We start from the raw sequence: 17,080 nt of genomic DNA, 5'->3' as shown, positions 1-17,080 counted from the left end.
TGTAAATAGTCAGCTGTAAAAAGTCAGATTTCGAAAGTACCAGACATTTTGTAGATTGTAGCCTATGAAGCCCTATTGGGCCCACTAACCATTAAGTGTGTGCATCAAAGTGGACTGGTCATTGTTTGGTAACACTCTCATGTGACATGAGTTTGGGCTCGTTTTCTTTTTTGTATTGATTTAACGATTTGTAATGAAAATTTGAAAAATCCTTATTTTTCCCCATTTTTGTTGGAAATTTCCCATATTTTGAAATGCAAATGTTGAAAGGTTTGCATTGTATACAATTTTAAAAAATATGTAATACAGTGGACACTAGAATGGATTCACATTCTCAGTGTGACACGTATTTATTACAATTCTGAAACAATTAATAACTTTTAAGAGTCGATTTTTAAAAAGACGGTTGTTATGCAAACTCCGTGCTTACTCACTCTGCGTATATGTCAGCATCTGTGAAAAGTTATTATTATAACTTATTTAATTTTAATTTTCCTTTAATTTAACCGGGTAAAAATTCATTGAGATTTAAACACTTTTTTTTTTTTGCAAGAGTGACCTGGCTAAAAGTGCAGCAAAAACAGGTTTCATAAATATATATAACAACAACAAAAACACAGGACCAGATACACACAATAGTTAAAAATAAAATGTTTCAGTAAAAACATTTTAAAAACAAGTACAGTGCCCAAATATAACCAATTTCTCGATCCTTTAAAGTTTACTAAAATTCACCCAAAGTGATCAGTTCATGTAGCCTCAAATCCTTTTGTAAGTCATTCCGTGACCATGGAGCAGCAAATCTGAAGGCTTTTTTCCCCCCCAAGATTTGTGTTGGCTCCAGGAACCAACACGCTAAATATGTCCTGCGACTTTAAGATGTTGTGACTGTAGTCTCCACACATACAAGAACATAAATAGGTGGAAACCAGACAAAGAAGTGATTTATATATGAAAACCATCCATCAAGAAAGTCTACGGATGGACAGTTTGCCGTTCCATACAAAGGGCAAAGGTGGACAAGGTTGCCACAACCAGTAATAAAAGGTAAGGCACAGTGATACAGTATTTATTTTTTTCAAAATAAATGTCAGGTGTTTTCATTAAAAAAAAAGTCTCCAAAATACAGCAAAGGCATGAAAGTGTTCAGAATAAAGCGTTTCCTATTTTGTAGGGAAAAACATTATATATGAATGAATGAATGAATTATATTTATATAGCGCTTTTCTCTAGTGACTCAAAGCACTTTACATAGTGACACCCAATATCTAAGTTACATTTAAACCAGTGTGGGTGGCACTGGGAGCGGGGGGTAAAGTGTCTTGCCCAAGGACACAACAGCAGTGACTAGGATGGCGGAAGCGGGAATCGAACCTGCAACCCTCAGGTTGCTGGCACGGCCACTCTACCAACCGAGCTGTACCGCCCCGTTGGATATATTCTAAGTTTAGCCACAACTTTTTAAATGTGGGACTTTAAGGGACAAGTTCTCATCAATAACAATCCCCAAGTACTTGTAGGTCGTGACAATTTCAAGTTCTGAGCAGTTGATATTTTTTAAATGTTCAATGGCAGTCGTTGGTTAGATGCCAAATGATATATAGCGAGAATCTCGATTAGGAATCAAGTCTTTACCCCAAAAATGGGAAATTAATTGAAGATTGTTGTTATTAGATTTGCGTCCCTAAGGAGCATCCACCGAATACTTGGGGTGTAACGGTACGTGTATTTGTATTGAATCGTTTCGGTACGGGGGTTTTGGTTCGTTGCGAAGGTGTACCGAACGAGTTTCCACACGGACATATTAAGTAGCGTGAACAATACTCAAAATGCCGGACATTTGAGGAATTTAAGAAACTCTGCCCCGCAAAAGAGGACATATCCGGTGAAAAGAGGACGTATGGTCAGTCTATCCTAGCCCGGTCGCTGCTAACATGCTAGCAAAAGAGGACATGTCCGGTGCTCGCAGCGATCGGGCTAGGATAGACTGAACATACGTCCTCTTTTCACCGGACATGTCTTCTTTTGTGGGGTTGTCCGGGCGGAGTTTCTTAAATGCCTCAAATGTCCGGCATTTTGAGTATTGTTTACGCTTTTGCGGGGTTTTCCGGGCGGAGTTTCTTAAATGCCTCAAATGTCCGGCATTTTGAGTTATGGTTGCGTGTATTAACAATGTACGTTCAGGGTTAAGAAGAGGTTGAAAACTAAACAAATTGTGCGCGCAGCAGCAGCATTCGTGATAGAGTGCAGCAGACAGCGAGCGAGTTATAATAAATGCGCATGCGTCTCCAGGTTCTGTTTTTTATCCATTGATTTATCAGATTTAATTTTTTATTATCTATAGTAGGCGTGTCAAAAGTGTGCCTCGGAGGCCATTTGCGGCCCCCAGCTAATATTTTAAAGGCCCATGGCACATTCTAAAAATACTATTAAAATAAACAAAAACATAACAAAAGTGAAATAAAAAAGATTGAAGGTTAAATGTAATTTAGAAAAAGTTGCAATGTTGACTAATAAAACAAAGCTGTTTTTTTTCTTTCAAACTGTCATTGCTCAAAACATAATATTGAATCAAAATCAATGTTATTATGAATTATTGACCTATCCAAGGTTCTGATTACTTCACATTAAATATTCCACTAAGAAAAATGTTTTTGGTGGAAGATTATATTTTGTTGTTTTCTTACTGTACCAAAAATTAACCGATCCGTGACCTCTAAACCGAGGTACGTACTGAACCGAAATTTTTGTGTACCGTTACACCCCTACCGAATACAGAAAAATTCAAGGATGCGTAAGAGCACTTTGATACATTTTCTGCATTAAAGATGCTAAAGCCAATAAAAAAAGTAAAGTATTTTATGTACACTAAAAGCTGCTGTGAACAATAACTTTGACACCATTTTCTGGTCTGTCCTAGGTTTTGTATATTTGACTTTGTTTTTTTTTTTGTCACCTTTTGAGCTTGCCACTATCAGTCCATCCTATCTGACAGTCAGAAACGCTCCGCTTCTCTATTTTCTTTTTTTCTTTACCTCCCGTCTTTCACAGTCTGCTGGACGTTAGCGCGAGATAGTGTCTTGTTGGGTGGCTGGCGTTGACTGTGTGTGTTGTGTGAATGTGACTCCATGTGTCTACATTAACATATACCACCCGGTGTTTATCCTGGTGACACGGTCTTATTTATTTGCGGTTTTATTTTACCCTGCCATGTCACTTCTATCTTGCAAGAAATGTGGTTGGATAAATATCGACAAACATGCCTGTTTGTCGAGGTGTGACGCGCCGTATCACAGCTTTTCTGACAGTGTATACATCCACCTCAAAAGCAAGGATAATATTCATTTATACCACAGTTACCCACAATGTAGCTGTGAAACAGTATAAATATAGACAATGTGTTTACAAAATAGCATATTGCTCTAACTCAGGGGTGCCCACACTTTTTCTGCACGTGAGCTACTTTTCAACTGACCAAGTCGAGGGGATCTACCTCACTCATATATATCATTTATATTTATTCATTTATGAAAGAAACATTTTTGTTAACAAGTTAAAGGTGTTTAATGGTAATACAAGCATGTTTAACACATATAGATTCCTTTCTTTCATGAAGACAAGAAAATAAGTTGGTGTATTGCCTGATTCTGATGACTTGCATTGATTGGAATCAGACAGTAGTGATGATAACGTCCACATTTTCAAATGGAGAGAAAGTATTACCACATAAAAGTGGTTGGTTTTTCGCATCTTTTTTGTGCAGCTTCCATACTCTCTTTTATTTATTTATTTTTTTTTTATACACACTTTACAAGAAATATATTGACTGCAAACTCCGTGTCTTGCTCGCTTGTGCACGGCAGCTGTCTGAGACTCTTATTTTGTTAGCGCAGGCAGGATGAAGCAGCGCTTTTGTTGTGAAGATAGGAACTGTGCAGTCAGTCTTCAGAGTTTTGACGGCAGGTACGGCATGAGAGTCTGTTGAAATGAAATGTGTTTCTCAACTAATTTTTTCTTAATAATCTCACAAGACCCACGAGTGCCGTGAATGTCAATAAAGTGATGTATTGGTGAAAATTGATGAGCGCTCATTTTTAGGTCTATTTTATTTTATTTTTTTTATCCCTGGCTGGCGAGCGACTGACACATTCTCCGTGATCGACCGGTAGCTCGCGATCGACGTAATGGGCGCCCCTGCTCTAACTTATATCTGTCAGTAGACTCACTGTGGAAGTGCTAAAAACTACAACAAGGAGGACGGCACGTGAATAAGAAGGCCCACAAAACGGGGCATCCGAGAGATGGCCAGAGAGCGGCTTGAAGATGGGCCGTAAAACATAATCTATGCAAAATTTTGACCAAAGAACCACCATAACGGCCCTGCGATCAGGTGGCGACTTTTCCAGGGTGTACACCGCCTTCCGCCCGAATGCAGCTGAGATAGGCTTCAGCGACCCCAAAAGGGACAAGCAGTAGATAATGGATGGATGGACATATGGGGGATCACCTTGACTTTGTCATTTGATAAATAGCTCGCCTGCTGGAAAAAGTATGGGAACCATTGCAGCATACGAAGTAAAATGTGTGTGACCCTGCGTGTGTGTCATAATATTAGTCTGCACTTCTGCATCTTTATCGAATTCACCATGTTTTCACCTTCTGATTTATATGTGAATTTCTCTGTGCAGTATATAAGGTGAAGTGTGTGTACGTGTGTGTGTGTTTGTGTGTGTGTGTGTGTGTGTGTGTGTGTGTGTGTGTGTGTGTGTGTCCCATCATCTTTCCTGTTGTATTAGCGTGTCCTGGCCTCAGCAACAGCGGCGGCGTGATAAAGAAATGATGTGTTGTGCGAATCTGAGGTTTGGGGCCGGCAGGAATAACACTGAGGAGGAAACGCTCACCTCAGCAATCCGTGTGTGTGTGTGTGTGTGTGTGTGTGTGTGTGTGTGTGTGTGTGTCACAAAGTGTGTTGTAGCCCACTTGTGTGTATCTTTTAATGTATACGTGTCAATTAGAGTGTCTCTCAGACGGGCCATGATGGGCGTACTTGTCTTTATTAACCCTCCCCTCAATCACACCCGCCTTCTTCATTCTGGCTCGTACCCCTCATCCCAGCCTCACGCCTCCTTCCCTCCCTGCCGTGGTCTTATCTAAAGCGCGGTGCTGGCAGACGGGACAGGCCACTGGCTGATAGCGATTGTTTATCCCGCGCTGCAAAATTGCTGATTTGTCTTACGCTTCTTCCTTCTTTTTTTTCCCTGACAGCGAGATGTTCATCTTTCTCTCTCCCCTCCCCTCTCTCTCTCGCCCGCAGATACAGATATTGGCACGTATCAGTACTACGATAAAGGAGAGCCAGGTAAATAGTGTTTATATTGGGTTTGTGTTTAAGATAAGTTGTATTTGTTTTCACAATGCTCACGCAAGACGCAAACACACATAAGGCTTATTGGCATTATTGCTGTTTCTTGGGCTCTTTCATTATTCCTGTGCACACAGAGTCTGTCAGTATGTGGGATTGACATGCTAAAACCTTCCACACACACATGCAAAGGTTATTATTAGGCCTCTTCTCTTTTGCCCTCCCTATGTTGCTGTTGACCCAAGATCCTGCCACAAAGCAATAGGAGAACTAAACTGTTGACTTTCTCCTAGATCACATAGCAAGAGGCCCCGTGTAGTCCATACGTATGTTGCCCCAGGCCAGGAGGCTTTGTAATAGCGCCGGGAAGTGCTCAAAACGCTCCCCGCTGTCGCAGTGTACAATAACCACTAAGTCATGCAGTAAAAAACACATTTCGAATGAGAATATCTGGTGATTTATAATACATTTTAGGAATATTTTATGCAATGTTTTATACACTGTGTCCCTAAAGTCTGGACCTACAATATACACATATCAATCAATCAATATCCTCTATTTCAGTGGGTCTCAAATGAGGGTACGCGTGCCCCTGGGGGTACTTGAAGGTATGCCAAGGTGTACGTGAGATTTTTTTTAAATATTCTAAAAAAAGCAACAATTCAAATATCATTTATAAACATATTTATTGAATAATACTTCAACAAAATATGAATGTAAGTACATAAACTGTGGAAACAAATACAACAATGCAATATTCAGTGTTGACAGCTAGATTTTTTGTGTACATGTTCCATAAATATTGATGTTAATGATTTCTTTTTTTGTGAAGAAATGTTTAGAATTATGTTCATGAATCCAGATGGATCTCTATTACAATCCCCAAAGAGGGCACTTTAAGTTGATGATTACTTCTATGTGTTGACATCTTCATTTATAATTGAATCACTTGTTTATTTTTCAACAAGTTTTTAGTTATTTTTATATCTTTTTTTTCTTTAAAAAGTTCAAGAAAGACCACTACAAATGAGCAATATTTTGCACTGTTATACAATATAATACATCAGAAACTGATGACATAGTGCTTTATTTTACTTCTTTATCTCTTTTTTTCAACCAAAAATGCTTTGCTGTGATTAGGGAGTACTTGAAATTAAAAAAATGTTCACAGAGGGTACATCACTGGAAAAAGGTTGAGAACCATTGCTCTATTTAACTAGGTAAAAAATCATTGAGATTAAAATTTCTTTTACAAGAGTGACCTGGTCAAGAGGGCAGCAAAACAAAGTTAAAGAAATACATAGAAGCACAACATAAATAGCAGCAGTCACACGCCACAATTACAAATAAATTACTTTTATGTAATAACATAAAAACAATTTATAATATGTTTCAGTAAAACAACTTAAAAACAAGTACAATCCCAATTTAAAAACAAGTACAAATAATTTTCTCAATTATTTAAACTGGCCTGAAATTCCAAAATTGATCAGCTCTGGTCACCTCCTATCCTTTCGTAAGTCATGACCATGCATGGAGCAGCATATCTTAAAAATTTTTCCAAGATTTGTGTTGGCTCTCGGAAAACAAACACGCTAAGTATGTCTTGCGACCTTAAGATGTAGCGACTAGATTCTCTACACATAAAAGACCACAAGACCAAGAAGTGATCTTGGTCTTGTGGTCATCGAGGAAAATCTGTGTACTGACAAAAATGGACAGTTTCCCTTTGCATATACAGTGCAATGGTGGACAAGGGTGCGACAAATAGATAAATATAATAATAATAACAAAAGCACATATAGTCCAAGCACAGGGGTTCTTGACCTTTTTGACCTCTAAGCCCAACGTTCCTGCCACAGAAAGGCCCACTCAAATATTCACACTGAACTAGTTATCCTAATTTTAAACATGTTCAATAATTATATCCAAACTACATACTGTTTAACAGGATACACTTGTCAAATGAAATGAAACTATGCGTTAATCACATTATTATCCAGGCTTAGGTCAGACTGATTACAAAAATAAATACTAATCAAATATACTGCAAAAGAAAGTGATGAAAAATAGATTTACATACAATTATACAGTGATAAAATAAATACATTCTAAGAAAAATGTATACTCTTATTCAATATTATATTAACAGTCAATAAAAATTAAAATACAGCTTCACCACCAATTTTGCACTTAAAGTACATCTTCACTTTTTTGGAAATTGTGTTATGTAAAACAAGCACAAATATGTTTTTCTTTTTCTGATTCATTCTAACTCGTAAATAAATGCGATAAAAAGTCTGCTTGCAATGTCGTTCTCTACTGCCTATGAAGTGCTAAAAACATCCAACCACCTCCATTAAGGTTTTGTATACATGCTGTAAGTATGTATGTATTGTCGTATTAGGCACTTTGCTAATAACATGTCCTATTTATTAGGGGTGTCAAAAAATTGATTTTCGAATGAATCAAGATCCTTTTTTGTAGCAATTCTTAATCACTTTAAAAACAAATCCAAAATCGATAGATTTTTCCTTTTTTTTTTCTTTCATATTTTAAATTTGTCCTGTCCAGCCACTCAGACAAATAATATTGTTTATGTAGATGGTCATATCTGCCCTACATATTTACTTTAGAATAGAGAAATGTTGAATATTTCTCTTGTTGCGTTATTTGTATTTCACTTTATTAAATGTTTGGGTAAAATTGTATTTTAAAAAAAAAAGCAGTTTTCTTTTAAATAATATAAAAATGTATTAGAGCTGTATCTATTGTATGGAGTAATTTAGTTAATCATAGAACTGGCACCCAATGTTTTTTAAAAAAAGTATTGATTTTTCATTGAGAATTGTTTTGAAACGAAAATCGATTCTGAATCAAAATGTTACTCCCAAGAATCAAATTGACTCAGACTTGTGAGGTGCCCAAACATTCACATCCGTAATATTTATGTATTTTGCTAATTTTAAGTATATTGTGGCGCGTTAATATTTTAAATGCATCACGTTTGCTTTTATCTTTGACATTGTCACTGATTACTTCTCTCTGCAGACTTCACGATAGACAACAAACATAATAAAACATCACTTACTGTACAATGTCTGCTGTCACTTGGTAGCTGACTGTTAGGTTGCTGATATGTTCCCCTTTGGATAAGGAATGACTCATAGTACTTGCAAAGAAATAAAGGGTGTCTTTTTGTGTCTTTCTCGCGATTTCCGAAATTTAAATTGTACACAAAAGTTGACCAACTTCTCAAATTATGTCCTAATACTTCTATTATCAAGGTGAGAGTCATTACTTAATTTTACAAGTTCTGATGTGAAAAAGCAGCTCACCAGCCAATGATGTCAACATAGCAGCACAAGCTCGTTAGCTCTCTCTGATCACGGCGTCGCTATAAATAGTTTTTCAACTGAGTGCAGCTGCGTCCCATACAGACCACAGCTGAGGAACTGATATTTTGGCCAGCCCAACAGTTTACACTAGGGCAGCTGTGGCTACAAATGTAGCTTACCACCATCAATGTAGAAGGAATTATTGGTGGGTTCTCAGTTGTGCCATTAAAACGCTTTGATTGTTTACAAAAGTGCTATGTAAATCTAATCCATTACTATTTATTATTATACAAATAAATGAATACAAACAAATACATAAATTGCGTGCTTTAATATAAAATGCATATGAAATGCAACAATTTAATAAAAATGGAAAAAATAGGGTATTTGCATTTTTGCTGATGTGTCCAAATGTAAGGGGACATTTTGAAAGAGAATTTCTAGATTTTGACTTTGTACAAAGTAGAAGAACTAAAGAATGAAACAAACCTTTCCAGTCAGTGCACATATATTGGCAGCTATTAACACTGTTATGCATAAAAGTGTGAAATCATGTTAAATCTTCACAGTGATTTGGGTCCTAAAACAATCAGAACGGCTATGAATGTGGGGTGTTTCTCTACACCTGCATATTTTATTGATCTATTTACACTTGTGTGTGTCTTTCTTTTCCTCTTCCTCTAATCACGGATGACTTTCCCTTCTCACTCGTATGAGACGCCTTCCTTCCCATCTTCACTGGCGAAATGACGCTCTGGCTTCCAAATCCTTTCATTTGGAGGATTACTAAAAGTGTGGCTTGATATCGGAGTGCGGGGAGGAGGATATGGTAGAGGGGTGGAGCAACATCCAAAAGTATCAACGTTTTCACACGGGATTGTAATGATAGCTGGGGTCATGCTTCCTTTGACAACTGAAGATTATGTCGGGCTACATTTGGTCTGTGTGCACGCGACTTCCATGAAAAATGCAAGTCAGATTATGTAAACAACCCCTTTCCATTAAGGTCACAGGTGACTGTGGAACCAATATTCTGCTGTCCATTTTCCACTGGAAAAAAATATGGCTGTCACTATCCATCGAGGGCTGCCCATAGAAACATTTATTAATGCGGAGAGACCTATTTGATACATTTTGTGCATGAAAGATGCTCAAACCAATCCAATTGTTAAGGTAATTTTTACCCTCCTTTTGATACAAAACCCGTTTTCATATGAGTTGGGAAATTGTGTTGGATGTAAATATAAACAGAATACAATGATCAACCCATATTCAATTGAATGCACTACAAAGACCAGATATTTGATGTTCAAGCTCATAAACTTTATTTATTTTTTTTGCAAATAATAATTGACTTAGAAGTTTATGGCCGCAACACGTGCCAAGGTACTTGGGAAAGGGCATGTTCACCACTGTGTTACATCACCTTTTCTTTTAACAACACTCAATAAACGTTTGGGAACTGAGGAAACTAATTGTTGAAGCTTTGAAAGTGGAATTCTGTCCCATTCTTGTTTTGTGGTGATATCCCTTAGAGATTGATGTCGGTTTTTGATACAGTTCCGTCTGAGGGATCGAAGGTCACGGTCATTGAATGTTGGTTTCCGGCCATGCCACTTACATGGATTTATTTCTCCAGATTCTCTGAACCTTTTTATGATATTATGGACCGTGGATGTTGAAATCCCTATATTTCTTGCATTTGCACTTTGAGAGATGTTGTTCTTAAACCGTTTGACTATTTGCTCACACAGTTGTGGACAAAGGGGTGTACCTCGCCCCATCCTTTAATGTGAAAGACTGAGCATTTTTTGGTAAGCTGTTTTTATACCCAATCATGGCACCCACCTGTTCCCAATTAGCCTGCACTCATCTGGGGTGTTCCAAATAAGTGTTTGATGAGCATTCTTTAACTTTATCAGTATTTATTGCCACCTTTCCCAACTTCTTTGTCACATGTTTCTGGCATCAAATTCTAAAGTTAATGATTATTTGCAATAAAAATGTTCATCAGATTGAACATCAAATATGTTTTTTTTGTAGCATCTTCAACTGAATATGGGTTGAAAAGGATTTGCAAATCATTGTATTCCGTTTATATTTACATCTAACACAATTTCCTAACTCATATGGAAACAGGGTTTGTAGAATAAGAATGTGGGCTCTGAACCGAGGATGTCGTTGTGGCTTGTGCAGCCCTTTGAGACACTTGTCTCAAAGGGCCATCCATCATCTTCCGCTTATCCGAGGTCGGGTCGGGGGGGCAGCAGCCTAAGCAGGGAAGCCCAGACTTCCCTCTCTCCAGCCACTTCGTCTAGCTCTTCCCGGGGGATCCCGAGGCGTTCCCAGGCCAGCCGGGAGACATAGTCTTCCCAACGTGTCCTGGGTCTTCCGCGTGGCCTACTACCAGCTGGACGTGCCCTAAACACCTCCCTAGGGAGGCGTTCGGGTGGCATCCTGACCAGATGCCCGAACCACCTCATCTGGCTCCTCTCGATGTGAAGGAGCAGCGGCTTTACGTTGAGCTCCTCCCGGATGGCAGAGCTTCTCACCCTATCCCGGCGGAGGAAACTCATTTTGGCCGCTTGTACCCGTGATCTTATCCTTTCGGTCATGACCCAAAGCTCATGACCATAGGTGAGGATGGGAACGTAGATCGACCGGTAAATTGAGAGCTTTGCCTTCCGGCTCAGCTCCTTCTTCACCACAACGGATCGATACAACGTCCGCATTACTGAAGACGCCGCACCGATCCGCCTGTCGATCTCACGATCCACTCTTCCCCCACTCGTGAACAAGACTCCTAGGTACTTGAACTCCTCCACTTAGGGCAGGGTCTCCTCCCCAACCCGGAGATGGCACTCCACCCTTTTCCGGACGAGAACCATGGACTCTGACTTGGAGGTGCTGGTTCTCATTCCGGTCGCTTCACACGGGGCTGCGAACCGATCCAGTGAAAGCTGAAGATCCTGGCCAGATGAAGCCATCAGGACTACATCATCTGCAAAAAGCAGAGACCTAATCCCGTGGCCACCAAACCGGATCCCCTCAACGCCTTGGCTGCGCCTCGAAATTCTGTTCATAAAAGTTATGAACAAAATCGGTGACAAAGGACAGCCTTGGCGGAGTCCAACCCTCACTGGAAACGTGTCCGACTTACTGCCAGCAATGCGGACCAAGCTCTGACACTGATCATACAGGGAGCGGACTGCCACAATAAGACAGTCCGGTACCCCATACTCTCTGAGCACTCCCCACAGGACTTCCCGAGGGACACGGTCGAATGCCTTCTCCAAGTCCACAAAGCACATGTAGACTGGTTGGGCAAACTCCCATGCACCCTCAAGAACCCTACCGAGAGTATAGAGCTGGTCCACAGTTCCACGACCAGGACGAAAACCACACTGTTCCTCCTGAATCCGAGGTTCGACTATCCGGCGAAGCCTCCTCTCCAGTACACCTGAATAAACCTTACCGGGAAGGCTGAGGAGTGTGATCCCACGATAGTTGGAACACACCCTCCGGTCCCCCTTCTTAAAGAGAGGAACCACAACCCCGGTCTGCCAATCCAAAAGTACCGCCCCCGATGTCCACGCGATGCTGCAGAGTCTTGTCAACCAAGACAGCCCCACAGCATCCAGAGCCTTAAGGAACTCCGGGCGGATCTCATCCACCCCCGGGGCCTTGCCGCCGAGGAGCTTTTTAGCAACCTCAGCCCCAGAAATAGGAGAGCCCACCACAGATTCCCCAGGCACCGCTTCCTCAAAGGAAGACGTGTTGGTGGGATTGAGGAGGTCTTCGAAGTATTCCCTCCACCGATCCACAACATCCGCAGTCGAAGTCAGCAGAACCCCATCCGCACCATACACGTTGTTGATAGTGCACTGCTTCCCCTTCCTGAGGTGGCGTATGGTGGTCCAGAATCGCTTCGAAGCCATCCGGAAGTCGTTTTCCATGGCTTCCCCGAACTCTTCCCATGTCCGAGTTTTTGCCTCCGCGACCGCTAAAGCTGCACACCGCTTGGCCCGTCGGTACCTGTCCACTGCCTCCGGAGTCATATGAGCCAAAAGAACCCGATAGGACTCCTTCTTCAGCTTGACAGCATCCCTCACTGCTGGTGTCCACCAACGGGTTCTGGGATTACCGCCACGACAGGCACCAACAACCTTGCGGCCACAGCTCCAATCAGCCGCCTCGACAATAGAGGTTTGGTACATGGTCCACTCGGACTCAATGTCCCGCACCTTCCTCGTGACATGTTCAAAGTTCTCCCGGAGGTGTGAATTGAAACTCTCTCTGACAGGAGATTCTGCCAGACGTTCCCAGCAGACCCTCACAATGCGTTTGGGCCTGCCAGGTCTGTCCGGCATCCTCCCCCACCATCGCAGCCAACTCACCACCAGGTTGTGATCGGTAGAAAGCTCCGCCCCTCTCTTCACCCGAGTGTCCAGAACATGAGGCCGCAAATCCGATGACACAACTACAAAGTCGATCATGGAACTGCGGCCTAGGGTGTCCTGGTGCCAAGTGCACATATGGACACCCTTATGTTTGAACATGGTGTTTGTTATGGACAATCCGTGGCGAGCACAAAAGTCCAATAACAAAACACCACTCGGGTTTAGATCCGGGCGACCATTCTTCCCAATCACGCCTCTCCAGGTTTCACTGTCGTTGCCAGCATGAGCGTTGAAGTCCCCCAGTAGGACAAGGGAATCACCCGGGGGAGCACTTTCCAGTACTCCCTCGAGTGTACCCAAAAAGGGTGGGTACTCTGAACTGCTGTTTGGTGCGTAAGCACAAACAACAGTCAGGACCCGTCCCCCCACCCGAAGGCGAAGGGAAGCTAACCTCTCGTCCACTGGGTTGAACTCAAACGTGCAGGCTTTGAACCGGGGGGCAACGAGAATTGCCACCCTAGCCTGTCGCCTCTCACTGCCGGCAACGCCAGAGTGGAAGAGGGTCCAGTCCCTCTCGAGAGAACTGGTTCCAGAGCCCTTGCTGTGCGTCGAGGTGAGTCCGACTATATCCAGCCGGAACTTCTCTACCTCGCGGACTAGCTCAGGCTCCTCCCCCCCCAGTGAGGTGACGTTCCACTTCCCAAGAGCTAGCTTCTGTAGCCGAGGATCGGACCGCCAAGTGCCCTGCCTTCGGCTGCCGCCCAGCTCACAATGCACCTAACCTCTATGGCCCCTCCCATGAGTGGTGAGCCCATTGGAGGGATGACCCACGTTGCCTCTTCGGGCTGTGCTCGGCCAGGCCCCATGGGGACAGGCCCGGCCACCAGGCGCTCGCCATCGTGCCCCAACTCCGGGCCTGGCTCCAGAGCGGGGCCCCGGTGACCCGCGTCCGGGCAAGGGAAATCTGAGTTCATTTTGTTGTAATTCCATAGAAGTCTTTGAGCTGCTCTTTGTCTGATCACTCACCTGTTTGTCTTGGGAGACCCTACCAGGGGGCATGAAAGCCCCCAGACAACATAGCTCCTAGGATCATTGGGACACGCAAACTCCTCTACCACGGTAAGGTAGCAGCTCAGAGAGGAGACTTGTGATTTAGGGCTATATAATTAAACATTGATTGATTGATTGAATGCCTCAAAATTGACCTTCATTCTGCTAGAAGACGATAAGCACAATGATTGCACTCTGTGTTATTTATCTGTGCACTGTCACATTCATGTATTATTGTTAATGATGTCATGAGGTACAGGCCGTAAGAGAGAGAGAGTGGAGGCGATTGTGTGCGCGAGGCACACACGTCAAGTTTCAGTTTCAATTCACGCAGAGGCAGGGCAACCCAAGCGGACAGAAAGCCCGGGGAGACAGGCAGCCATTTTAGAGATTGCTCCGACCTTGTGACAGCTCCCCACTCTGCCTTCTAGCACTGGTATATTTCTGTTGTTTAGACTTACTCCTATGCTGTAGGATAAACTGTTAAGCTTAAGTTCTAGTCACCTCTCAATATTTTAGACAGACTTAGAACTCTCTCTCTGTCTTATCCCCCGCTATTTCCCCCTCTGTCTTTTTTTTTTCTCCTTTCTATCCCCTTTCTCTGGTCCAGCTGAGCCACACACTAAATATATCCAAATAAAGTCAAATACACATAGGGCAACAAGAAAAATATCCCAGACTTCTTTGTAAAGCACATCTGAACAGCAGGTATGTGTATCTACATGAACAATATGATCTTCCCGAGTAGCCTGACAGGACATATAAATATATATTTTTTAAGTTTCAATTCATGCTGGGGGGGTACCAAAAAGCCTGGGAATACGGCAGCCATTAGAGATTGCTTCGACCTCTTGACACCTGGTATTTCTGTTGTTTAGAACTAAATCTGGGAGGACATTGCCCGCCCAAAAGAGAGAATCCTAATCCCATGTAGACACGGGAAGTTATTTTTGCTTGTAATGAGGAAACCAATCTCTAAATGGAACAAGTCAAAATTGTCTTGGTAAGATTTCTTGAAATAAGAAAATTGTCAATTAAAACTTACTAGCTATACTTGCTAGTATTGTGAACCTGTGATGCTCAAAGGAGTCTTTGAGTTTGAGTTTATTTCGAACATGCAAGCATACAACATGATACATCACAATTTCCAGTTTCTCTTTTCAATATGTCGAAAAGGAGTAGGAAGAAGCTGAGTTTATTTAATCCTACCCCTTTTCTTTTGCTAAAACTTTTGTTCACTTCCTGTTCTCAATGTATTTACAATATACATCCATAAGTAATCCCATTAAAAATTAATAAATAAAAAATGGTGAAGCAAGATTATTTTGAGAATGGATGAAATACGTTCAGAATATTGATCATGGTTCTTCTTTGTACTTTGTAAACACTTTAAATTTGAAGATTTTCTTGAAGTGGATCATATTAGTACATTGTTTGATTGCTTTGCTTAATCCATTCCATGATTTAATCCCATTTACGGATGTACTGAAGGTTTTAAGTGTTGTACATGCGTACAAATGTTTTAAATTACATTTTTCTCTAAGATTATATTTCTCCTCTTTTTTTTTGGAGAAGAATTGTTGTATATTTTTGGGTAGCAGGTTATAGTTTGCTTAGTGTATAATTTTAGCTATTTGCAAATTCACTATGTCGTGGAATTTCAGTATCTTGGATTTAATAAATGAAGGATTTGTATGTTCTCAATATCCAACATTATGTATTATTCTAACTGATCTTTTTTGTGACACCGTTAGTGAATGAAGTGTACTTTTGTAATTATTTCCCCATATTTCTACAAAGTAACTCTATGGTAACACTAGCAAGCAGTAGGGAATATGAAGTGATTTTTGGTCTAGAACATGTTTTGCTTTATTCATTATTGACGTGTTTCTTGCTACTTTATGTTGTATATTTTTTACATGAGATTTACAGTTCGATTTATCATCAATCATTATACCTAGAAATTTGGTTTCATTTACTCTTTCAATTTCTATTCTGTCTTTAGTAGATCTATTGCCTAAAAACAAGTTCTTATGTCTCACTGAAAAAATATATAGTGACTTGTATTAAGTTTGTTTAGATATTTTGACTAGAAATGAGAAATAAATACTTGGTAAGATTGGGAGTTTTTCCAATGTAGGTCAATATATGATAGGCTATCCGGACAAAACATCCAAAGCTTAGTTTTGTGTCATAGGGAACAAAGTAAACTCATGCAATATCATGTTATATTTTTCAATAATGATCAATTCTATTTTTAAAATATGCCGAAGACCAATAAAAATAAATATTCAGTTTACAACATGAGTAAATTCCAGTCCAGGTGTGGGTATTTATATGGATGTACGGTCTTAAACTGGCATCTAGTCCTTAAAGCAGCGGTTTTGTCATCCTCTGTGAACATAAACCTCTCCATTTGCCCACTAGAGGGAGACCCAGGCTCACTCGAGCGCCCCCGGGGTCCCCTGCAGCTAAAACCCATGAGCCCTCTCTGTCCGGTCCCTGTAGCAGGTGCCCATGTCTGGGCCTGTCTGCCCCCGCTCCCCCCAACCCCCTCGCCCTTTTATCTGATTAATACTACTTATCCAGGAGGTGTCCCTGCCTGCCAGAGGGCCTAGCGACTCGGCTGCCTGCCTTCGTGCTCACGGCAGCCCGGCCAAGAGGCACAGTTGCGCGTCGCACTTTGCCAAAAAGGCCTCATGGAGGCCGTTTGGTGTTTCTCTTGCGCTTGTAAAAAAAGAAAAAAAAGCCAAATAATGCATTTTGTAACTCCTATTGTGTTTCCCCCTGCAGCCAATCTGGAGCATCACTATTACAATGAGAAACTGCAGTTCAGTGAAGGTAAATTGGATTTGGCCAAGCTATAAGTTGCCACTGTTTATGTTAGCATCATTTTTTTATTCCCCTTCATTCTCCCTCCCGCCCACTCT

General features: G+C 41.3%; 1 protein-coding gene across 7 annotated transcripts in view; it reads left to right on the top strand.

The window, feature by feature from the left end:
* wdpcp (WD repeat containing planar cell polarity effector) overlaps positions 1–17,080 on the top strand; it is a 174,207-nt gene that overhangs the window by 47,904 nt on the left and 109,223 nt on the right. For 6 of the 7 annotated variants that reach the window (XM_061911332.1, XM_061911334.1, XM_061911337.1 and 3 more), the window contains 2 exons: positions 5,315–5,359; positions 16,944–16,991. In XM_061911332.1, the coding sequence (XP_061767316.1) occupies positions 5,315–5,359; positions 16,944–16,991 (93 nt within the window). The remainder of the gene's footprint in view (positions 1–5,314; positions 5,360–16,943; positions 16,992–17,080) is intronic. The other variant, XM_061911333.1, reaches the window with a different exon arrangement.

This window comes from Nerophis ophidion, linkage group LG09 (assembly GCF_033978795.1).
Source record: "Nerophis ophidion isolate RoL-2023_Sa linkage group LG09, RoL_Noph_v1.0, whole genome shotgun sequence".
In the NCBI taxonomy this organism is placed as follows: Eukaryota; Metazoa; Chordata; class Actinopteri; order Syngnathiformes; family Syngnathidae; genus Nerophis; species Nerophis ophidion.
This window is presented reverse-complemented; position numbering and strand designations above follow the sequence as displayed.